This window comes from Macrobrachium rosenbergii, chromosome 30 (genome assembly GCF_040412425.1).
Source record: "Macrobrachium rosenbergii isolate ZJJX-2024 chromosome 30, ASM4041242v1, whole genome shotgun sequence".
NCBI classification, from domain to species: domain Eukaryota; kingdom Metazoa; phylum Arthropoda; class Malacostraca; order Decapoda; family Palaemonidae; genus Macrobrachium; species Macrobrachium rosenbergii.
In genome coordinates this window covers 4135093-4161084 of record NC_089770.1, presented here as the reverse complement: position 1 = coordinate 4161084, position 25992 = coordinate 4135093, and the positions used below count along the sequence as shown (strand labels likewise).

Genomic DNA, 25992 nt, shown 5'->3' with positions numbered 1-25992 from the left:
TAAATTAATTAAATTTAAATTAGTAAAGCTGATGAAATGCATAGTATGAGAGTTCAAACCGTTAGTACTTCATCATTTACCCACACCACCAGTTATAACATTTCAGTCAAGCTTTTCATAAAACATAAACCTTACAACAGTATACCAAAAAAACACATTATTCAAATCCTAAATCGGAAGAGAAATGATGTCTTCTTAAAATGGCATGTTCAAAAACATTACCGCAGTCTACATCCAACCTCCAATGCCACCGGATAAGAATCAAGATTAAAAATAATGTTAGTAAAAAGCATCTAAAAGCCATGTCAAGAGCAATTAATGCATATCAATAAAAAATGGGGTTAATAGCAAAAATTAATCTGGCATAAAGAGTCTAAGCATAGGACTACTCACTGCTTCAGTGGAAGAGAAGGCTGGTTCATCTTGTGTCAAGATGAACAAACTTACAACTGAAGTCACACCGCCCTACCTTTACACTGAGATAATGTATCGCTTTTTCTTTTCCAAAGGTTCAAAAAAGGTAACTGTAAAATGTTTAGCCAGTCATTGAGAGTCAGTGGTGCTACATCTACTAAGAAAAATTAAAAACAATATTTAAAGTAATCAAAACAGAAAACCATAATGTCAAGTCTTGACAACAAACAGTACTGGATGTAGGTATAAAATGTCAAGTAAACAAATATACCATTGCATGCTTGTTCATAGGTCATCAGCCCAAGGATGTATGATCAAAGGGACATCAACTTAAAATTGTGATGACCTTGAACTTATTAAATGTAAATTTAACTGCACAGCTCACCTTCTTCCAGTGATGTAGGCCAAGAGCATTCAAAAAGGAATTGAATAATCAAACTGATAAAATATTTTTCCTTCACACTCTTGAAATGTTTGCATACAAGTTTCTCTCGAAACTTGGGGATATACCCAACCAGATAAGCCTAAACCCAATCCCTGACATTTATTATTGAAATATACTCCCATAATGGGTTCCTGTAAAAGGTGTAGGCCTACCACTACTAAACAATTTTTTGGAAGATAAATGCCTTATCAAATGGACCAACTAACTATTGTTATCAAAAATAAAATACTGTAAAACTGATTTTCAGAATATAAAAAACTACCAACAGATTAAATTACTGACAATGACAACAAAGGTTCATCAATCATGAGCTGTTAACTATAATAATTACTGTAATTTTAACAGGAATACTGTAAAATGTCTCAATATCACCCACTCCCAACATCAAAGATCATTAAACACCTAAAATGAACACTTAAGTTTGCATCTCAAAACAATTAATGTCAAACCCACACTTAATATTTCTCTGTAACTGTAACAACAGACACCCAGTAAACCTCCCATGTTAATAAACAGTTTGCAGAACAAACCAATACAAAACCAGCTGCATTTTAGTGGCATGAAACCCTACATATAAAAACACATTTTTCAATACAAAAACCCATTAATCATACAATGCCTGGTTCCGAGCATAAAATATCCCAATCACACCAACCTGAACCCCCTCCCCAAAAAAAAGAATGCTTACATCCCTCCTGGCAGCACCCTCACCTCTGCCCTATATCATACCCCATTCTTTTTCTCTATACGTAATACATTTTACTTGTTCACTATAATTCAATTAATCATAGATGTCTGAATCAATTGGGAAGACAATCGAGACCTCATCCAAACCCAAGAGAATGAAGGACGGCTCTTATCAGGCTGAATGCCTAGTGGTTGGTTGAGAGCAAATTTGTTCTCGGCAGGAGCAATATGGGACCATAACTCAAATATATACTCAGTGCCCTTATGTAGGAGTTGTTCCCACCTGCAGGCAGTGACACTGGTGCCCTGAAGAGGAAGAATGAGGTCAAGAAGACTGAAGGAGTCTCCACTACTAGTTCCATTTGGCAATGCTTGACCCACCAAAACACTCAGACTGATCCCAATGAAAAAATGTCTATGTTTATGGGTAAATCTCTAAGATAAGCTTGGAGAAGGTAGAGCATCTTGCTCCATTTTTAGTGAGTAGTGCATTGGGAGCTTGCTGTTATGTGAGTTCACTAAGATATTGACTAGATGTTCAAGACGGGGACAATTCTGCCATGTTGACCTGGGGTCGGCAATGATTCTAGGTTCCAGGAACTCATCTTAGGTCAACAGTGATGTAATTATCCTTTGCCAAGGCACTTTTTGCTACAAAACAACACAGATCCTCCAAACAGGTTAAATGCCCTTGTTCTTCAGTCAGGCTATAGTGGTTGTGTTGCCGTACATGGTGCCAACGCGAGATAGCACTACTGCACTACCAAAGGGAGAGGCATATTCTGGGATGAGGTGACATCAGATGGTAGGCCTTTTTAATAGGACACAGCTGTCACGGAGAGATTGAAGCCCTTCCACAAGCCAATGAGTCCAGCAATAAAGCCAGAGGTTCTCTGGAGTTTGCTGCTTATGAGATCTTCTGTAAGAGGAAAGAAAACACTGTGCCACACTTATCCCTTATAAACCAGGCAGGTTCTCTGTGACAAACACCGTTGGTCCAGGTACTTTCATAGGATTTATGAAAGTGAAGGAAATCAAACACAAATGTAAAAACCTGCTTAACATAATCAGCAGCTTAATGAAACAATCCGGTAAATGGAGGTAGCATCACAAACACATAGGAGAGAGGACATTAAACTTGAAAGGAAAGTGGAGAGAGAGAGAACAGAAAACAAAGGATGTTGACAAAGGAAAAATCTTTACCAGGGGGGAAAATGGAAGAGCAACAAAACAAACTGTTGAAACTATGGAGTCACACAGCAAAATGAGGGCTGATGCGGTATGAAGGCGAGGATATAACACTGAGAAAACGAACCTGTTTTTCTGAACCCTTCAGGCTGGTAAAACTTGGACATTTAATACACAGAAGCAGGCATCTCACGATTAATGGGGTCATAGTGAACAAGCTTCCTTCCCACACTTAAGACTTTGAAGTTGAGCCCAATTCTCAAACACGCTACTCTAATGCCGAATCATTTCAAAGCAATAATGGCGACCTACTGCAACTGTGTGTGGTGAGAACTGTAGTGGTCATCAAGGCAATAGCTTGGTGCAAGCATTCTACAGGAAGTGTACAGGAAAAACCAAGTGTTGTTGGAAACCTATATGTTTTTCAAGCCCCAAGTACTAATACACAAGAGTTGTCAGAAAGATAATAACATGAGACGCTCATTCTTGAGAAATGACAGATTAAGCTAACAAGTTCAGACAGAAAATTAAATAACTTATTTTACCTAAGAATCTAAGCGACTGTAAAAGCAAGGGGAGAGGACATCAATGTGTGCAAAACTACTGTACCCTGTAATGTGAGACTGCATACACTACAAAACAATCAAGTCAAAATACTGGAGATATTCATTTTTTCATTTCATACTTAAGAACAATTCTGTCTTAACAAGGCAAAAATATAAAATACACATAGGGTTCAACCCATTAAAAACCATTTCTTTCATGACACAGCATCAAAGAAAAATATGTAAAATATAACTACAACATAAAATTTACAAGCTCAAAATCAGAACTCTCTTCAGACTTAAAATGGAATGAAACAAAACATCCTTCCTATTTGCAAAATTTCATAACTTGACTCATGAATGCAGTTTCCATTATAGCACATGCCACAAGGCTTAGATGGAGTTTACTGTTAGCACCAGTGACCCTAAAACTAAATGTGTCCTCTCCCAGGTGTGTGTGTGTTAGTGGCAGGTTGAGCCCGCCTTACCTCAACCACCAGAGGCATCTCGGCCAACTGGTTGTCTGTGATTCGTGTAACCACTGTTTCCGTCAAAGTGGATTTGGTGATGCTCTCTGTCACTATGCCTACTTTGGTGGGTGGAGGTGGGAAAGCCATTCCCAAAGGCATGTCGTCCGTAGGAAGGTTGACGGTTACATGCACTGAGGGTTGGGTCTCATCTTTGGACCGGCCCTCCAAAAAATGCTGTGGAATCATAGAATTAAAATCATCATTAGTGAGGGGCCGGTTTGTGGCTACCTGGGTGGTGCCAGTTGCGATGTTCCCAACGGCATTAGGTACAGCCGCACCAGGAATGACTTGATTGGATAGTTGCTGCTGCTGCTGCTGTTGCTGTTGCTGCTGCTGATGCTTCGTCACTGATGCTGGCGAGGAAGATGGACTACAGTTAGGTCCACTATGATTTGTACAATTATCTGGTAAGGAGGAGCCTGATATTCTTCCTCCAGGTTGTGCTCGTCTGTATCCCGTATAACTAGGCCGGTTAGCCATGTATGAGCCGGCACTATAAAGGCCAGTATAGGGTCGAGGAGCACCAAAGACACGGGGGGATGATTTCGAGTTATTTGCATTCCCTTGGCCTGGAGGAACTAAAGTCTCACGGTGAACTACTAATCTCACAAATCTCTCTAAGCCAGTCAACATAGATACAGCTTGGTCATGCCGGGCTCCGTCAAGATCAACACCATTTATCTGTAAAGCCAGATTATTATTATGCACTGCAACCTTAATCTAGCATTTGTTGTCCATTTCAGCAGATAACAAGGCCATACATTACACAAAAGGTTCAGTCATCACTTCAAAATAACACTGATAAAGAAAGAACTTACTGATATGACTCTATCCCCAACTTGTAACTTGCCATCTTTGGCTGCTGCCCCACCTTCTGTTATTCTGGATATGTAAATAGCCTAAAATTGAAAAACATTTAAATTAATGGTAAAGCGAACACTAACAACACACAACATGCAATTGTCAAAAAACTGGCTAAGTATTTCTCATTAACTTTATACTTAACCTTTGACACAGAGTATATAAAAACACACATTTCTAACTGAAGTATTTTGTATGTTTTAGAGATATTTAAAAATGATAAACACCTTTTCTGTCATAATTGCTACAAACATATAAACGTGTGACCACCAAAAGTTTCTTATTTCATATACAAATATATCAAAAGAAGTTCACGTAACACTTACGTCGGATCCATCTTTGAACTGAGCTGCCCCTCTTCCACCTGCTATGCTAAAGCCAAGACCATTATGATCTCGCATTAATGTGGTGTAGATGGTTTCCGTCAGGATCTGCTTCGGGAAGTTCACTTTATCAAAGTGCTGATGGAAAGGTTTGAACAATCATGCACTAACTACCACACACGACACCAAAAACAAAACAATTACATGTATTTCAAATATCAGTAGGGACATTTTATTCTTTGTAACTTGTCGAATAGAATGAACACCAAGAGAAAAACGAAAACGTGACCTTACCTCCATCTCCCCATTGGGTTCTCTCTCCCCATTCATATTAGCATGCTCCCCGTTGACGGCTGGAGCTTCACTGTGGCCGTTCACGGGCGTACCCATGTGGTTGGCTGTGATCTCCCTTGGCAGACTATCAGGCACGCTGGTTTGTTCTGGCACTTTGCTAACACTCACAACGCTTGGAGACACAACATGGTTTCCTACAGGCTCCACCTTTACAGTTTTCTGTAAAGATTATGAATTGCAAGAAAAAATATCAACAAAAATAAAGGCCAAACTCCTCACTACTGACATCTATTCTGGTTGTGCATTGCTTAGCACAAATTAGTCTTATAACTTCAACAGACATCTTATACTCAGTGCTGTAGGTTAAAGATAACGTGCCCTATAAGTGAATAAAAGTTTAATAAGAAACATTTCACAAAAAAATGGGAAAAAATTGTAAGAATGTTGGACAAAACGAATCAAAGTCATCCCTTTACTGTAGTCACAGATGTAGCAACTTACCTTCTCTGGTACAAGCTTAGTCACTTCCCGGGATACAACTAATCTTAGCTGGGAACCAGCTTCACGCATAATATTTACAGCTTCATAATGGTCACATACTTCTACATCACGTCCATTAACCATTAACAGTTTGTCTCCAACCTATTCAAAATAAGACCAGACATTAAAATTCAAAGGTCTTCCTTCAGAACTTATTTCTGAAGTAAAAAAAAAAAAAACAAAGTTGATTTCTCTCAAAAACTTAAGGCTCTCTTGAAATCATGCAATTACATTTTTTCCTTTACTTGAAAAATATGTTGGTGTCTAACTACAAGATACAATAGTTTGGCCACAACTTGGCAGCACTTACGCGTAGCCCAGCAAGGTATGCAGGACCATCATCAGTTACTCTCGAAATGAAAATGCCTTCATCATCCCCCTTGTAAGGCGTTGAACCTCTTCCTCCAGCAATTGACAAGCCTAAACCACCAGATGTTCGTTCAACGTTGACCTCCATCTTCTTCTCCTCAACCACAACAGAGGGACCTCTGTCTGAGACTGAAAGTAAACAAAATCCATCAAATCAGATAAGCAGCATAATTAAAGTATAAAACAAAATTAATAGTAGTAATTGCCATCCACAACCACCCACCAGGTCTCTTGCCTAGACATGGATCTGGGACTAGGCTATGTGGGTTACTCAGCACTATATACCCTTGGGTCAGATGACTGAGTACAATTTGAAGACAATACTGATTTACCTCAAAATAGCATGATTTTTGGAAAGTAGAATACGTAACAAAATGAAAATATGCATTACAGACACAATTTTATCCTTCTTTCAATAAATTTCTTTGACGAAGGTAAAATTTAAGATATCAAACACCAAAGGTATGTTTCAGGCTATGTAAACCACCAATATAATTTACATGACTGTACACTCTATTGGCAATATAAAAATAATTACTGTACTATGCATAAATAATTAAGCATGCATTTTTTCTATGAAATATGCATATTACAGTATTACATGACTACCAGTTATTAAAAACAAAACTGACCACAACTTCAAAAACAACGCGAAGTACTCGTAAAAGTAAAACTGTTAAAAGTTTTTCTTGTTTTTATTATATTATTATTTTTCCCAAGAAAAACTATGTGCATTCGGAATGTTACAAATGAATCCAGAAATGGAAAAAATGTCGTTTTTAAACATTCTGCGCCCGGCAGCCTTACAGCTAGGCAACTTTCCAAGTCTCCCAAGGTGTACCACATCACAAACAGAACAGCACATCAACTACATGTACTCTTACCGATAGAGCGACTATCAGCATCGGATTCTGAGGCTGCGCGATCGTGGACACTATCAGCTTCGCTACCTCCATCACCTCGCTGCATAGCCTGTTGCTAAAAAGGAAATTTTAAAAGAAGTTAATAAAGTCAGATTTCATTAAGGACTGAAATTCAAAAATAGGTAATGAAGCATAAAACAGGCACACTTTAATCATTAAAGTTTTATAGTGAAGCATAAAATAGACACTTTAATCACTAAAGTTTAAAAAGTCGTACTTAGTCATACGTACTATATCAATAACACTCGTCTACTCAAAAAAAAAAAAAAAAAAAAAAAAAAAAATTAAAATACGCAAGCCACAGAAAAAGCTAAATTACAGTACTGTGCTTAATCTTCAATATCACTTTACAAATAAATCCAAGCCATAAAAGAACACCAGAACTTCAAACTAGTTCAGGCACAAGGTACCGTAGAATTCTTTCATTTTGGAAAGGAAATTTAAATGGAATTACTAATGTTCTGTCCAAGCCAACAACCAGATTTATAATGGGTAGCCACAAATAGGATGAGAATCAAACAGAAAAGAAAACAGCAGCCTTTCTCACAAAATGAACAGTGGTGTTGAGCACTTGTACGTAATATGAAGCTCACAAAACCACAATATGTAGATCACTGTGCTTAAAGTAAGATGCAAGCAACTTCAGTTCTCAAGTAACATGTTCATTAGCCTCATGGAAACTGAATAATATGTAAAAAATAGTTTGCATACACCAAAAATTATTGCATATTCTTTTAAGTATCCAATCCACCTCTGACCCACTTATGAAGAATTTTAATTTACCATAGTTGTTTTTCAGGCTGAAGATACCTTTGAGAACTGTACCTTACTTACTAATCCTGCACCGAAGGCACACCATTTAAATTTGTACGGCATTAAAATACTGTGCAAAAATTGCTCAACTCGAGGTGCAAAACAAACACTAATAACACTGCAAATTCAAAAGTATCGCATCACTTATTCCAGCCTCTAATAAGTGTCCATTAGCTTCATGCTGCTTTGTCAAGTTTATGAGTCTTTACAGGTACGAAGACACTAAACTGAAAACTATTACCTAAACATTTACACACACACACACACACAGTTACTCCAAGCTCAAATTGTCTTAACCATTGGGAAAGAGTTAAATCACTTTTGTTTTTGTCAATTTTCTTATTATTTCTTTATCTAAGATATAAATTATCATAATAAAATTTATTATTTGGATAATTACCTGGTGTTACAGACAACCTACATCTCCTTGCCTATTGGCACGGAGATATGAGCTATCTGTAACAGTACGTAAGATTCATCCCAAATAATATTTTTTCCTTATTGTCAAGTACCTTTAAGGCTTTGTTTAAATAATCATATGTAATGTAAGTATGGTCCTAATTGCAAATCAGACCTAAATGCTCTAGGGTTGGTGAGGACACTGGTGTGAGCAAACAATCATTTCTTCACTGTCCATTTTGATTTCACTACATACATTTTCTTATTTGTAAATAACGATACGTTTTGTTCCAATAATTATATGTGAGCATGGTCCAGAATCCACATTTCTAGTTCTTTTTCATTATGCAATTTTCTTTTGTTAAAATGGTTTTGTGTGTTGTTTAATTATACGAATATGCAAAAGTGCTCTGAAGTTGATTGGATGGCTGTCCAGTTTATGTTTTTTTCACTTCATTTCTGTTAGATTTCTTTTTTTTAATAATTTCCTTATGTTGACAGCGTAATGAAGTGTAATTTTATTGCTAATAAATACTCTACAGCTGGCTGAGGGCTCTTTAATGATTGTTTTTGCAAGCTACGAAAGTATGCCCATGGAAGTCATATTAACGCTTATGGTACATAACATATCACATATTTTAAAGAATTCTAACCATTTCATATAACAAGAGTCGCCTGTTTCTCTCCTATGCTGCTAAAATACTTTGCACCATCTCAAAGATGTTTCACTTCTGCCATCCATGTAACACAAATATGCAGACCTTTATGATTCCTAATGGGAAATTCTTAGTAGCAATAATATCCTTATACAATCTAAAATCCAAAAAAAGGCTTGTTATACTCTTAGGTGGGCTCTAACATACATTATCTGGTCTCCTAAGAATGTTAACATAATTAACAAAGCCCCATGAGCCATGCTTTTGTTATTCCATGATTGCCAAGCAGAATCATGATGGAAATGCACAACATACAGAGATATCTCAATAAACAAACAAGTCATTTATACTGAAATGGCAAGTCACAGAGAAATACAAATATACTGAAAACAATAGTTTTAATAAAACGGCAAGTCACAGATAAATAAAAAAATATTGTATACTGGAAACAAGCCAATATTGCTGAGAGAAAAAAAATAACACGAAAACACTGGAAAAGAAAATCAATAAAAAGCTTTGATAAAGTGCATTAAAACACCAATGACGTAAATGATACAAACATTCGCACATCAAGATTAAAATGTACCCATCCATAAAAAAAAAAGTTTCTGTCCTGCACAGTTCACTGAACATTTAGCTTATGTCATAATGACATTACACAGAGGCAGGTTCGCTGTAACAAAACCACACGAGAGAAGAAAGATGAAGTATTTTGCATGCACACAGATGCCTTTCACGAAATGAAGCCTTTTCAAAGTGGGTTTAAAACTTACTCTGATTAATTCACTTCGCAGGGGCTGGTGTGTGGATGATAGTATCCGTTACAGACATTGTGGTGAAGGAAAATGAAAGAACAATAATGAAAATTCTTTTTGATATGACCAAAACAAAAAGCCATTTAGTCAATAATAAAATCTATAAACGTCAGCTAACATTCCGTAAACTCATTTCTAATTGGAATACTATTTACTAGTTTTCCAGTCAATGAATATTTAATAAGTAGACTACCTTGAAATCTACTAGGCAATTAACCTCTCCTATGCATTACCTTCGGCAAATGCTGACAAAATGAAGCACCAATATAATCTGCTTCCAAGGACTAATAACAATACATGGAGGGGGGCTTCTAGCATAACAGTCTATTAATGCTACCATTCTAAAACAAACATGGTCAGCAATTCTCAAATTTATGTTGTTTATCTCTCTCTGTTCTCTGTACTTCATATTGTACCTCCCATATTTTGAACACATATCTCACAACTTGACAGTTCAAAACCACACCTGACCTCATGTACAGACCTGCATATACCAATATACTGTGCACTAATACAATGTTGTCTTAAGAATAAAATTTTGCTTCTCAAGACAAAACATTAAAAGTCAGATGGCAGGATATTTAGAAATGACTTAATAAGTGTAATTATGGAAGTTCCACATGACAGAATTAGAAATTATGATATAATTTCTATGTGGCAGAGGAAGAAATCATTACCCTAATGGGTGTATATCTCCTGCAGACAACACCTCATAATTTTATTGTGTGGGGGATAACCCCTTCAAACCGAAAGACTGTTTAAAGCAATTTCTTTTTGGCATTTCCCATTATCAGGAAGACTTTTACCCATCCCAAAGAATAAGTTCACTTATGATTAACAAAATAGTCTTAAGTTTGCAACACAGGTCATTATACAGAGGGGGTCATGAGGCATAAACCTGTGAATAACATATGCTCATATTTGAGGAAATCTAACAGCATCGTAGCATATATAGTTTTCAATGAGGAACATCATGCCCTACTGTGGTTTTTTAGTTTTCACTGCAATCAGCAAATTCACCAGTGAATATTTGTTTGAAAGAATTTCCAAGAAGGGGTATATGAAGGTGTGCTGTACACTGTTACTAAAAGACCTAAAGACTACTGTACAGGCAGTCCCCGCTTACCGGCAGCATCGGTTAGCAGCGTTTCGGTTTTACGACGCTTGGCTAATGATGTCGTTGACCAGATTTTCGGAGCCGGTAAGCAATTTTCCTTGCCAGTAAGTGGTTTATTGGTGTCGGTAAGCGATTTATAGGCACCATTAAGCAATTTATTGTGCTTACGGCATCGTAAGCACCATTTATTACTATAATTAACGTGATGTTCCGGTTAACAAAGATTTTCGGTTATCGGCGCTCAGCCGGGAAAGTAATCCCCGCCAACTTGGGACTGCCTGTACTTATACTTTATAACAAGGGATGGACTACTTCCTTGACTTTTGAATCCTGCAAGGTCTGAATAAATCTAATTCCCTAAAAGCCAATTACTGTAGTATCTTTTTACAGAAATTTTATCATTGTGTACAAATGAAGTAGTGTATATACAATTATACATACTTTAATTATTTGTCCACTAAAACTATTGACTGTACATATCAGAAATTAAAAATTAAATTTCCTTAAGAACACCTTACCTGAGCAATAATGGATGCAACCTTCTCCAGATCAGCATTCTTTGTTGCAGGGCTGATTCTTTTGTTCTTCAAGTGATGTGGAGTGTCACGTCTGAATAGACGACTTGGTCGATTCTGGTCATCCACTTCTTCCACTACCTCCTCACCTCCTTCCGCATTCTCACATTCCAGTGAAAAGCCTACATGCTTCTCACCTTCAAGCTGAAATAAAGAATTGGGAGAAAAATTGAATTCATGAGTTGAAAGTTTAAGATGCATAAATATATGACTTAAATCATACAATGAATGTTCCTACAGACATCAAGACTGTCTTTAATGAAATTTTAAGAGTGCAGTATCACTGACTTGCAAGTACAACTGTGTGTCAATGCTGTATCTGTAACTCCTAATGAAAGTGACTGTAAATCCGAAATGGTGCAATTTCTATAACAGTATTTCTTACAAGTTGACGATCCTTTACCTGGCTGTTGTCAAAAGCGCTCGAATCTCCAGACTGACTCAAGTAGTGAACTTCAGGTGGTTCCGCCTCTAGGCGAACTTCCTAAGGTTACGGAAGAGTAAGGAATGGGATAGGGTTTCAGCGATTAGCTCTTAAGGAGGTTATCTACTACTCGTGACTCTTGCTATAATTTCAATCATACTGTAACCTGTTTGTTACTAGTACTCTTACTCAGTGGCTTAAACAACCAATTTGAAGAATTGTTTACTGTACATAATTATTCTTTTTATTACTGTTACAAGAACACTCAATATTCAGGGGGGAACAACCATATAGAATACAGCGAAAACCATCTTTTTAAGATTCAACAGAGATATCGTAGAACTATAAAAGGACTGTTAGCTCCCAAGGATGAAGGAATTAAAGCCTTTTATCTAAAGGTTTCTCTGTTCAACAAAATTAACAAAAACTGATGATGCAGAGAATCTACCAAATGCTTTCCTATTAACTACAACATTCTACTCTCAAACTAACTACATTACAGTACACATATATTTGACAGATATGCAAAAATTCTGTAAACAAGGGAACACTCTTTTATCTGAACTTCCTAAAATTAAAAACATTATCACCTACAGTGCTGCATACGGCCCCTGTGAACTTCTGCCATTCGCGTCTTTCCGGGATCTTTTCTCTAACAAATCCCCAGACTCCCTTCTCAAGAGTTTTTGTCCAATTAGGTCCGGGTCTCAGACTCTTCTAGCAACCACAAGAACCAGCTAACATTACCACATACTGTTCTCCCAGGGGTTACGTTAAGGACATATCGAAGCCACCTCCATCTCCCTTTCAACATTATCTCATCTATATGTGGATGTTCTATAATTTTCCTTATGGTATATCTAACTCTAACTTTTAATATTCTTCTTTAAAATTTTTTCTCTAATAAAAAATTCTTTTAAATATAGTTTCACTCTCATATCATGGTCCATGTCATACTTGACTTTAACATATAATGATTGTGGTTTTACATCTTAAAAATTTTCATCTTAAATTTTGAGGAGGAAAGAAGTTACAGCCTATACGCCATTACAAAACAATAGTTAAATGAACATGAACTTCAATTCTACCTGTGCACTTATGTATATATTTATAAGTTTCCTCGTTTAAGACCATATTTAAAAATATGCTAACTTTCCAAGCTGGAGGGCTAGTATATCTAAAAAGTCAAGAATTATATTACCATATAAACATTTTGTACATGGATATAAATGGCAGCAAAAACAATATACACAATACTAGTTAAAACAACGGAAACCTCCCAGAGCTTATAAAGAACTATGCAACATGGACCACAATGTATGTTATCTCTAGTAACATGGAAATCTAAAATTTCAAACCAAACCTTGTGTGATTAATCTATAAATACTGGTAATCTAGGGAGAATAATAAAAGTTTTAGGGGCAATGAATTATAAACAGAGGAAAATCCCTGCACAGTGTAGTCATGAAACCATCAATTTTTCCCCTAAAAACTATCAGCCAATTCAGATAAAAGAAAGACAAAAGTTAGATACAGTATTAACTGGGATATATCATATGGTTACATCACAGTATTCCAAACAAAGACATCTTGGTAAATTTGACTTAAAACTAATAACATCAGTGCTTCTTTACTTTTAAAGGGGGAAAATATCAGTTGCCAAATAAAAAATAAAATGTTCTTGGCATTTGTCAAAAAAGATGGTTTTACTTAGTCTATACAGTGTATCTGTACGCCTCACAAAACGAGCAGTTCACTCAAAAATACAAAAACAGAATGAACTTCCAACGTGTTTCGCAACAGAGAATTTCTAGTCCCAACCATAACAAGAGTCTAAACTGTATCATAATACAAATACCACATAAATCTTGTTTTGTCAGTACCAAACACTACAATACCTTGCATCTCTTCTATGCAACATTCTTCTTATGAAACTATCTCTACTTCAATCCAGTGACTTAGCATCAAAATTAGCTGTATTTTCTATTACGTCAATGTTACCGAGATGGCAAATTTAATCATTCTTTGTTCCTCAAATCACATGACACCAATTTCAGCAACACTACACCCACATTTTAAAGTCAGACGAATTAAATGTTTAAAGTATAGTTTTTTAAGATCAGGAACAATTAGAAAAATGTCTTGAGACAATGTCATAAATAATAAAAAAACCCAATTATGAAGGGTATTTTTCTTTCTAGAAGTAGCCTTGATTCCTTTCAAACTGGAATACTGAAGCACCAGTCACATCAGCATCATGTAATTTTCCTTTTTCTTCTCTAAAAGACTGGGATTTTGCAACAATTTTACTAATTCATCTTTTTTCCATTCATATGACATAATCACACTATCTCCACCTAGCCTGACCCCTTTTCTTTTCTTGTTAACTATACACAGACGACATATTCTCACTAAATTTCAAATTTTAGTTTCATTTGTGTTCACCTTACATGCTGTCTTTCAATGAAAAGAGAGCTGACTCATCTCTATCTCCCTAAGCTAATAATCCATCACTTTTTGTCAAGAAGTAGAGTGCTGAGCAGGCATTTGCAAGTTATGAGGGTTCAATTCCCACTTGCAGCTTCCCCTATCTACCCAGCTGTAAATGAGTATTTGGGCTAAGCAGGGACTCATGAGGAGCTGGCCATCATACTCCACAATCCCAAAGTTACATACACATATCTCCATCCAAGATACATTTCACAAATGCTATTTAGTGGTACGGATCTGACTCAGACTTTGTTAAGTCCATAGCTTTGCTTCCATACTGAATTCTTAATACAATTATGCTATTTTTAATTGAGGTTTATGATGCAAAAAACTTTTTTTCTTTGCAAAATGACTACAGCAAGTGTACTGTGATAAAATATAAAAAATCTAACCGGCCAGTGCAAGAAGTATTCTTAAGCAATAAATTCTCCTTCCAAATATTTCCTCCATTGTTCAAAATGTTGGGGAAATAGAGAAAGGCTTAAAACCCTCTAACAGAACTGCCATTTTGATCCTGATCCACTTTGATTTCATTTCACTAAGCCACTGGATTATAAACAAAATGCATTTCAACTACACACTGCAACGTCATCTGAATTGCTAAGGTTATCAGAAAGTGAAAAATACTGTACTACTCAACATATCTGAGTCATGATTACTGGAACAGTCAATACTAGAGATATCGCAACTAATCAAGATTTTATTCAAATTTGTTTTTATACTATATTAGATATCCTCTGTGAATATCACAGCAAATACAAAAAGTTCTTATAAATGATCATACCTCATTCAACTTCTGTTTAGTCTTTTCAACATGAATAATCTTAACTTTGGTTTACTATCATAAAACATTTCATATCTCTTCAAATACCTAAATGATTGCAATGGCAATGATCCATATAATTTTACAGTACAGTGATCTGTAAAACACTGCACAACAGCTTCGTCACCAAAAAAAGCTTGCTAATAAAAACGAAGCAACATTAACTTTGAAACTTTTACAAAAGAACTCTGAAATGATATTATATACTGTACAGCCAAGTAATCATGACCAAAGTATATGCAATGATATCAAACAATACAATAATACAACAGGCAATCGTCATCTTCCTTTCAAGAATGTTACTGACTCCAGACTTACTTTTTTAAAAACAAATTTAAACAAAAAGAGCGATAGAATAAAATGCGTGGCAAATTTTAAAATAATCATTTCTTATCTCGCTGACGTTATTTGAAATCTGCCAAGGAATTTTTTTTTCAAATTAACTGGATTTACATTAATTTTTCTCATTTTCTAGTTGAATTCAAGCAAGTAAGGAGTCACAGGATTAAATTCTTGAATTAATATAGCAAGAATACTCAAATACACTCAAACACTATATTTGGTGTAAAGAAGAATTCCTTACCATATGAGCAAAAATTAAAGGATTAGCAATACTGACCATGTAAATGTACTGCAGTTAATGAACAAATGCATACTAAAATGCACAATATGATGAGCCTCCATGAGTGCAATGCAGAGGCCTCTCAAGATAAACTCCACCATGAATGAACTATGTAGCTTTACCAAGTTATTCATTAGCAAAAATGTTACTTCATTGCTGACAGCCATCAGTAACGGTTTAATTCACCATGTGTTGATATATGTCAAGCTCAGGACCTTTCAGAAAACAAAGCAAATGGCCATTTCCCTACCACGTACGTATCTTACAAACAAATACATTGCCACAAACCTTAAGAGTGTAAAACCATCCCACAAGATTCAAATATTTTGCAGGAAACATGGAAGTAAATGATAATCCTGATCAGAAGTATGTTTCATTTCAGTAATCTCATCTCTTAATATTCAACAAAATAATAAAAATAAATTTTGACAGAGGAAAATATTTCAAAGGTCCCATACCATTACAGCACGAATTTCTAATCTCTAATCCCTTCAATCATCCACATTCCCAAAATACTGATGTCAAATCCCCTTATTCATCAAACTATTCATCCCATGCAGCTTCATAAAAATATTTTCATCAGTCTCTTAATTTCACACTTGGTTCAAAACTGAAAATAAATCACTATGAAATCACCAACAGTATACCGTAGAGCAGGCATAGTTCCAAAAACACTAGGTAACAGCTATTAAAAATATATATTGAAAACTAAAGACTAACTAAACACATTAAATTACAGATTCACCAAAGATTTCTACATTTTGAAACACTTCTGAAATGGTGTTTTAAAATACTTAAGTGAGTGTAAAATGGCCATAAAATTCATTTTGTCCCGAAGAAAATAAAATCTTTACCAGCGATACCTCAGGCTGCACGCAATCATGCTAACAATTTGTCTTTCACTAATCCATGCCCATTTTTCCATCCATAGAATCAGTACTTGATTTTCTAAAGGCGTATACTACAGTATATTTAAAACATTACCTGCTGCATTTTTGACGGGGGTTCCACATTAGCCGTCACCTCCATCTCTTCCTGCCTGGCTTGCCCAGGCATTGGCGAAGGCGGACTTTCTCTCTTTGGTCTGAAAACTTCTCCTTTATCCTGATTTACCAATGAAAGAACCACATTAACTTGAAATGTACAAAAAACAGACTTTCATTATATGGCAGGAGTCTTTAAAAAACAGTTGGTTGCTCAATGCTGAAAAAATTAAAAAGCTTACCATGAGTTCACCAGCAGGGAGAAGAGGTCCATCACTTGTTTTACCTCCCTTACTAAACAGTTTTTCTGCCCTTGCTTTAAGATCTCGTGGATGTGGTGTGTTTTGGCGTACGAAGTTACTCTGAGGATTAAAAACAAAGTTAGTTTTACAGCGCTTGGAATGGCAGAGATTTTACTGTTAGAAACCACGGATACAGTAGTTATCTTATAAAACTTAGCGTTAGAGGATCGTTTGTATGGAGGAATACCTTTCTTATAAAGAAGGGGTCTTAAACCGCAACAATATTTGAGATAACACTACTAAACTTGCTTATAGTATTGATAACTGTCCCAATGCACTACCCTACACTTATCAATTAGGGGCAAGCACCATAAAATGAATGACTTGCAATATGCTATGAATTTTTCATCTTCAAATTCAATGCAATTCAAGATAGAACTGTACGTTTGCGTTAAAAGATTCTGACTGTATATTATCCGTTCTACAAAACTAAAGAAGAAAAACGCCAACTCACAACTACAATCCAGTAATAAGGTCCTATATGTGGATTGGGGCTGACATGAACTTCACAACCTATTTCCACTTTTGAGCAAGTGAGGCTCAATGCTAAAGAGAACAGCACATGTATGGAAAAGGTAGCGAGTTCAAATCCCAACCTAAGGTAGACAAAAATCTCTATACTAGATATGCAAAATAAAAAGGGGGTCGGTTACTGCGATACTTATGTAATTATGTACAAGCAAACATACATAACGCATACCAGTATACCTATAAACATATGTACACATGTCAAAAGAGAACATTAGTTTATGTAGAAATACAGGATAACATATAAAATTAAAATTATATATATATATATATATATATATATATATATATATATATATATATATATATATATATATATATATATATATATATATATATATATATATACATACATAATTTGTATGCCTTTCCAATCATCAGGGTTAGTTACCTATAAAAAATTTCATAAAATTTAATAAAATAGTAAAATAACCATACTGACTAACTAGATATAAAAGTATATAAAACCAACTATAATTGGTGAACACTTCAAAATGCATAATGATACCAAGTAAAAGTATACAATATATAAAATAAATGACAGTAAGCAAATAGGAGACATAAAAAATAAAATAACTGAAAATTCAAATAAAAAAAGGCAATGATTAAGTAAGAGAAAGCTATAAACTAAAGAAAAATCACTGAGTATAATATCTGACAAATAAAATACACAAAATATGCATAACAAAATAAAATATACAAAATATGCATAATAAAGTCAAAACTATATTCAGGAAAACTTACTGTTCATGTCTATGGTTAAGAGATATATAAGTAAGTTGAGAGCAAAGCCCAGAAGTCAAAATGGGTAAGGTGGTGAGTGGTTCGAAAAATATGCTATGTACAATGGCACTCAGGTAATTTGAGTAAAGGTGACTGCTGTTTTATATTGGGGGGACTCTAAAAACAGGTGGTAATATATGTTTTGTGCTTGACCTAGGATTTTAAAACCACTGTATTCTACGTGATAGTAACTGGGCTTAATATCTAGTTAATCAGTACAGTTACTTTTAACATTTCATTTTATATAATTTTTCCAGATAATTAACCCTGATGATGAGAATATTAATGAATTCCCGGAAGATCAGCTCTGCCTGTAGTATATATTATTAAGGACTCATAAAATCCACATCATCTGGCTATCCTGTTCCTCCTTAAAGTGGAGTTTTCTAAAACCAAAAACATAAACACACACATATACACGTGTATATATACACAAACACGTACAAGCACACATACACAAACACACACACACTTAAATATGCAATGGCATTATGTGCAGTGTCTAACTTTTTATTTAGACTTTGAATCAGTTTACGCTTCTTTTTCTCTTCAGATATGCTTCTCAAGAATAAAGAGAGATTATTCACATCATCTTCCATTTACTTCTCATGGTTGACGGACATTGTCTTTGCCTACCAGCAGCACCTACTGGGTTAAATTACAAACTGACATACAACAGCTTTATTACAATATGGGGATACCTCTAAACAGATATCCTGTCATTTATTGCATACCCTTGCAAGAAAAACCTCTCTCTTTGGAGGGTACACTGGATAAACTCCACCTGCGAAGATGAAGGGAGCGAACTGATCGGTGGAACCTTTACACATGAGGTTCACAAAGTAGAGTACATCATAGGAGCAACTCCCTCAGAGTCTCTATGAGAAGTTGAGAAGTACTAAGAGACCTGCATACCATTCTGCTTGCAGCCACAGAAGAACCACCAGGGTCATATGTATGTTTTGGGAGATGAAAATCCTGCTGATCGTTTTTCAAAGGGTCTGGATTGTAGGGCACGAGAGTGGAACATATTTTAGTCTGGAAGCAAACGGATCTAAGACAAGAGAACTCCATGTCTTGAACATCTTTTTTGCTACTAGAGGATGAACAGATCACTGCATATCCGCTATCCATCCTGAGATATACAAGGCAAAAGAACAAAGTGCTGAGCTACCAGCAAATTTCTGACAAAACAACAAAAACTGAATTATGCAACTTTCTCCCAGGATTAACTTCAACAATGCTAAATTTCCTATGAATGGCATACACATGACTATCAAACTAAGAAAACCCAAGAATTGATCACACAGCTACTGAAAACTGTCTATCCCTGGCTATGAATGTCTACTATAACTGGGACAAAATGTCCAGCATATGGTGGTTAATATTTGGAAACCAACTGATAAAAATTAGCCACCAGACTTCCTTAAGAGGTTACTGTTTACACAACAGGAAAATCATCCACACATGAATGGATCTACACCACAACAGCGAACATTAATGTCTACAGAATCGGAAGAAGCTGTAACAAGTACCTCTAAGACACGAGGAGTAGATGCGCCTTGAAAAAGGCACCTGTCAAATCTACAGATACTATGTATTTAGTCCCTTTCTTGGTGAGCCTCCCTGCTTACTTTGCCATTTCCTTTCTGACATGAAAAACTTGTTATGGGAGGATTAGATCGACAACTGGTATCCACTTTCCAGTCACCTCAATACTGTCAGGGATTCCTGGTGATTTCTACAAAGCCTCTTCTATCATTTCCTTCATCTTTATACTGGTCACTTTTGTTTTCACCATAAACTTTGTGTACTTGGTTTATAGCTTACAGCCCTACTTAACTTGACGGAGGCAAGGACTGGAGAGTCTCTTACTTTATCTGTCCCTCTTCAGCTTCAGACCCAGGAACTTCATTGGCAACCAAACAAGGTAAGACTACCCTTTCGATGCTGTCCTGTTGGTGGTGCTCCTCCTCCATAAAACATAGCCTCTTGTGAAGTCCCTACTATTTCTAACAACCATTTAATATGAAAGAGAACGAGTGGCAATATCACTCTCTCTTAGCTCCTATGCCTCCACATCCCTGGAAATGGCTGCATCATGCAACCATATTCATGGCCAGTGTCTTAGCCATCTGACTACAAGCTGGTGTCAACATTGTTCAATTTTTGGTGCTAAGGAAAAGAAGTTCCCCTACATCTCCTATCTTTGTTCACAAAAATCTGTAATGCACCCAAAATTTATTGGAAATAAAGAAATAAAAGTTGGCCTTTAAGTCATTGTGTATGGAATTTGGCACTTTTCAATGATGGAAATTACACACTGCCTTGCTAGCTGGAATATGCCATCGCTAACTTGCGAGAGAGATTGCGCATATGCACAAGGCCATTGATAGGTCCTATCCATTACTGAGGCAACACATTCAACTGCTTTCAAAACATCTTCAACTGTGGGTACCAGCAACATCCTCTTAAAGTATTCTTATTTGATGACCTAAATCCTTCTCGGAGATGGGTACAAATAAAGACAACTTTTCTTCCTGTTGTATTCTGACAGCACTCTTCATTGCTTGTCTGTACTACAAACATCAAGTACGAAGATACTTTTTCCCTACTCAAGAAAGCCAGAGACCCAGAGACTATCAAGCACTCATAATGCATACTCTATTAAGACAGAAACAATGCAAGGACTAATCAGCGATCTTTCCCCTGCTATCTCTTCAAAAATGAAAAATACTACTGCAAATCTCTGTAAAACCCTAAAAAATAAGATATCTGATCATTTTTAAAAACTGCTTTCAAGCAAGGTAGCTCTACAACAAAATTTTATCTCAAATGCTGTAACTCACATGAAAAGGTGATAGGACAAAACTTTTATACAGTACTATAACTGTGAATACTTCCATGTTTCCCTCTCCCACACTTTTCTACTCACGAAATTGAATCTTAGTCATATTATAGTGCCCTGCCACACAGCACCCCAGCATAACTTCACATTACTATAGAGAATAACAAATAAATGAATGACTAGAACGAAAAATTTCATCCCTTGCTCCCACAAAACAAAGGGCATATGTCACTTTAGTGGCTGAGCCAGAAGTGATAAAAATTTAACATTTTATATAATTGAATGGTTGAAAATGTAACATAAAAAATCAAGAGAAATTCCTTCTTATGCCATAAAGTTGAACATAAATTCAAAATAAAGGCTCACTTCCACCAGTCCTGTGGAAATGACAGAATAGCAAAGCATTATGTCTACTTTGCTAATGCAGTTTTATGATTACCACATAACACTGTTTCTCAAGACAATACCGCCCTGGTGTCAATAATTATACAAACATGATGCACTATTTCCATTCCAGGTCAGTTAGAAAACTTTTAGAGTAAAAACTTATAAGTATTTACATATTTACATACTCGGGATGCAAAAGCTAAACATTTAATGGTGTGCACAAGATTTCAACAGTTCATATATTCAAGCTAGACAGCACTAAATTCAGGGTAAGTGTCCAATATCAAACAGATACTGACCTGATATCCCTCAGATCTGGGGATGTCACAAAATTCTTTATACCTTTGTATCAGCAAGTGTTTATAAAGTGCCAATACAGCAACTAAAAATAAGAAGACAAATTCTATGCAGCTGAACAGAACAATGCAATAGGTAAAACCAAAAATTGAAATTTTCTCAACATAACACCAGGGCAGAAAAGACAGCACTGGGGGCTGTCCCTATTCAATCCAAAATATGTGTTGGACACTGTTTAAATGTGAATGAAAAACTGCAAGTAAATATATTCACGTTTGGACAGATGCATGTACTGCCCAAAGGTAATTCAGAGTGGTAACTGTTTCACTGAAAAACTACCACTCAAAAAACAAATGAATAAAAAATATCAGCTCTAGAAGAAAATTATATAAAACTAAATACCATGCTTTCAAGCAGGCATGGATTATTCTAGTCTTTTAGCATTCCTAATACACAAAAATCAATGGACAACATTCAACAATCCATAATGAAATAAATCTCTGTTAACAGTTAAAACATGTAAATGTTCTCTGAAAACTCTACTTGAGCATACGGATGAATAAATATGGGGCTTACAACTTGGCGACTTTGTGAGAAATATAACCAGTTACATTTACAGTAACATTTACAGCAACCTCCCTCTGCTCAGAATGCAATCTTCAATCTAGGAAATCTGGCTGTTTCGAGACCCTGGCTTTGTGAGGCATTTGACCAATGGCTTTTACAGCATCTCCCCCTGCCCACAATGTAACCTTGAATCTCAGAGATCTGTCTGTTTCAAGATCCCACTACTAATATGCCCAGAAATTTATAGCAAGTACACTACTCATGAAGAATGAGAAAACCCAGTCCACGAAAAAGATACAAACACACTCACACTTGCTCACATACAACGAATATTCTGAACACACCCAAATGGATAATAATGCCAATTCTAATGACTGCTAATTGTGACTTCAAGCAAGCTACCATATGATAGCTCATTGTTCTCACAACTCCTCTTGAATTTTAAATATACATAAAAAAGGAAAGAAAACAGATAATGGCACAAACACAAACCTTACAGAACAGAAAATCCACACCAGTCAGGCACAAATCTTGCATTATGCATATAAATAAATTTTACTGAACTGTGATTTTTGTTTATGAATTTTTTAAGTCATTATTTTTGACAGGACAGTAATCATCTGATTATCCTTATCTTTACCTCTCCTTGCTAATCCCCTATGATACAAACTCTTGGATAATCCACGACACAGTTCTTCATCCAACCTGTCAGCAAACTGGCAAGTCATATGCATAGGTATGCATTAAGTCCCTTGTTATTTGATCTACCTTGCTCTATAAGCTTCCCAGGAGGGTATTTGAGCTTTCACTTTGGCCATTATTAAGTGGTTTAACTTTTACCCTACTAACCTATGAAAGCCAGATAACCACTTCATTTTTTGCTAAACTGCTTGCACCAGACCCACCATACAGCACAGCCTAACATAAACTGAATTCCGGGCAATGTCACATACTGTGGAGCTGGCTGAAAACCAGGAAATTCAAGTGCAAATAGCATCATCTAACATGTTGGTGTCATACTACTCTCTACAGTAGTACTTCCATTGCCATCATATAAAAAATCTTTTCTAAATACATTATCACATTTCATAAGTACAAAACTACTACCCCACATGAAAGTAACCCCTCCAAAAACCCCAGCAGGATACTGTACAGATTTCCAACTAAGAGGGTTCGAGATGTTGGGCTCTTATCCACCTTGGAAATGTGGACCTTCTTTATGAAACTTGTTTGAGACTGCCCCCTTGAATCAAACATACACATTACTGTATTAGTACATTCAATAAGGCTATATGTGGATATGCTAAAAACAATACTCTATTTGGGTTCAGGACACTATTTACAAAAAATCACAAAATATTTTTTTGACTCATAGAAAAATCCCTTATCCTGCTAGTTCACTTACATCTTGAAGGTTGGATTAACTGGTACCACACCTCTTCGAACCTGACTTAATATTTCAACCTCCTGTGTATCTGACTCATCCAGAATCCCCAATTTCATTGCAGGAATCTTATTGAATGTATAAATTTCTACGATCCTGTCTGGATGCACATGCTACCAACACACAATTGGCATAAGTTAGATAATAAAAAGGATATCCACAATTATCTGGTAATAAAGTTGTGAGAGCAAGTTGAAACGGCTAATAATACAAAGCAAAAGACTGGTTTACCAAGAAACTTAATATCTGATTTTTACAAATTCCAGAAAAGTACTCTAAGTTTTGCCACTCTCAAATACCCAAAGGTTCCAATTATTGAAAATGACATGAAAATACCAAATACAAAATACCTGTGGACTATACAAATATATGTAGGAGCAGAGAATGTCAAATTATTCCATCCTTAGAGGGCTATTTCCGGAAACATCTCGTGTTTCAGAGATGAAAAAGCAACGTTTATCTCGAAAGTATGTACATGGGGTACTAGTCAAACAAATATCTAATGGTTGGTCCACCTTATTCACAACTAAGCAAACTACCACACTCAACAAAAAAAAAATTTCAAATAAATATTAAAACTTACCATTAACATACAATTCTTGGATGAATAATGTTACATAAAACATAGTGTGATGTATGATCTATCAATCATCACAGAAAACCAAAAACAAGACTCGTCTACGCTGACAATTGCAATTGCATTCTGAGGGAGTAAGGTTGACAGCAGAGAAGAAAACTACTTTTAACAATAAAAAAGGTCAAATGGCCACTCAGTGACGTTAAAGTTACAGGACAAGTGAAATTATATGGGCGTGAAATTAATAACAATTATCTAGAAACACCTCTATATAAGACTATTTCTTCCAGTTTCCCCTTCCCTAAAATGCTCGCAATGATAAAAGCACGCAGGATAAAGCAACTTGATTCTCCATTGAGGGAAAACTCTTAAGCTTCCAATACCCATAGCAAAAGGCCAAAAACTTACTTGACTCAAAAAAAAAACGAACGTAAAAAGAAATCACTAATCGTCTGAGCAGAAGATGGCACTATGACGGACATGATCTAAAACTATCCCTAAATTACGATAATAAGTCAATTCCTGGAATGCAATAAATGGGCCAATACCAGAGATGAATGATCATTTACTGTAGCACATACTTCTGCAAAGAGACTCAAGAATTCTAGTGTCAGCGGTATTCCTGCACATTACCTAGAACTAAAGTAGCTTAATATACAATGTTATATTCTACAAGTTTATTACATCTACAATGAAACACAAGTGCAAAACTTAAGGACTGAGAATTGGCTACTAATGAGGAAACTAAACACTTCTAACTCTAAGTCTGCATCATTCTGTATAATGAAAAGAACATCATGAAAGCACACACATGGGAAGCCAATACATTTATAAACTGAAGGTGTTCATTGCTGGTGCTAACGCAGATAACAGAACACCTGTTTTTCATTTCTTTTACCACTCATTTAGTTCCAACATTTAGAAAAAAAAGGGTCCCATGTGCACTGCTAACATCAAAAGCATTATTTCTTGCAGAGCAAATAGATTTTCTCATGCAAGCAATTGAGGAAGTAAGATGGACACCACTCCCAAGCATGGCAAACAAAAGTTTCCCACACATGCAGCTAAGGAAACACCCAAGGCATTACTTTTGGGGCATAATAGACAAACAACAAATGCAAGAGCTGAAGAAATTGCCATTTAACATAATAGAGGAATAGGTGGGATCCACTCACCAGTGTTTCCACCAGTCGTTTGCATAATTGCTATATACCAACCAATCATCGGCATTTGGTTAGGCGTGGAAGGAAATGCAAGGGGGTAGGGTTGCATCAAAAATAATCAAATACTGGGATTCCTTAATAACCAGCAGGCACTTGCACTTGTTTAGCCAAAAAATCCCAATATTGAAGGTACATTTGAAGCAAATTTTTTCAAATCTTCCAAAGTAAAGGTGTTATGATTGTCACTGGTGACCCATGAC

The 25992-nt window shown here is 35.9% G+C and overlaps 1 protein-coding gene across 1 annotated transcript in view; it reads right to left on the bottom strand.

Moving 5' to 3' along the window:
- Window positions 1-25992, bottom strand: part of LOC136854947 (protein lap4-like) — a 309134-nt gene that overhangs the window by 61125 nt on the left and 222017 nt on the right. The window contains 12 exon segments of the mRNA XM_067131543.1: window positions 3768-4490; window positions 4628-4708; window positions 4997-5131; window positions 5288-5506; window positions 5789-5929; window positions 6138-6325; window positions 7081-7174; window positions 9761-9784; window positions 11438-11638; window positions 11898-11978; window positions 16838-16957; window positions 17079-17198. Coding sequence (XP_066987644.1) covers window positions 3768-4490; window positions 4628-4708; window positions 4997-5131; window positions 5288-5506; window positions 5789-5929; window positions 6138-6325; window positions 7081-7174; window positions 9761-9784; window positions 11438-11638; window positions 11898-11978; window positions 16838-16957; window positions 17079-17198 — 2127 coding nt within the window.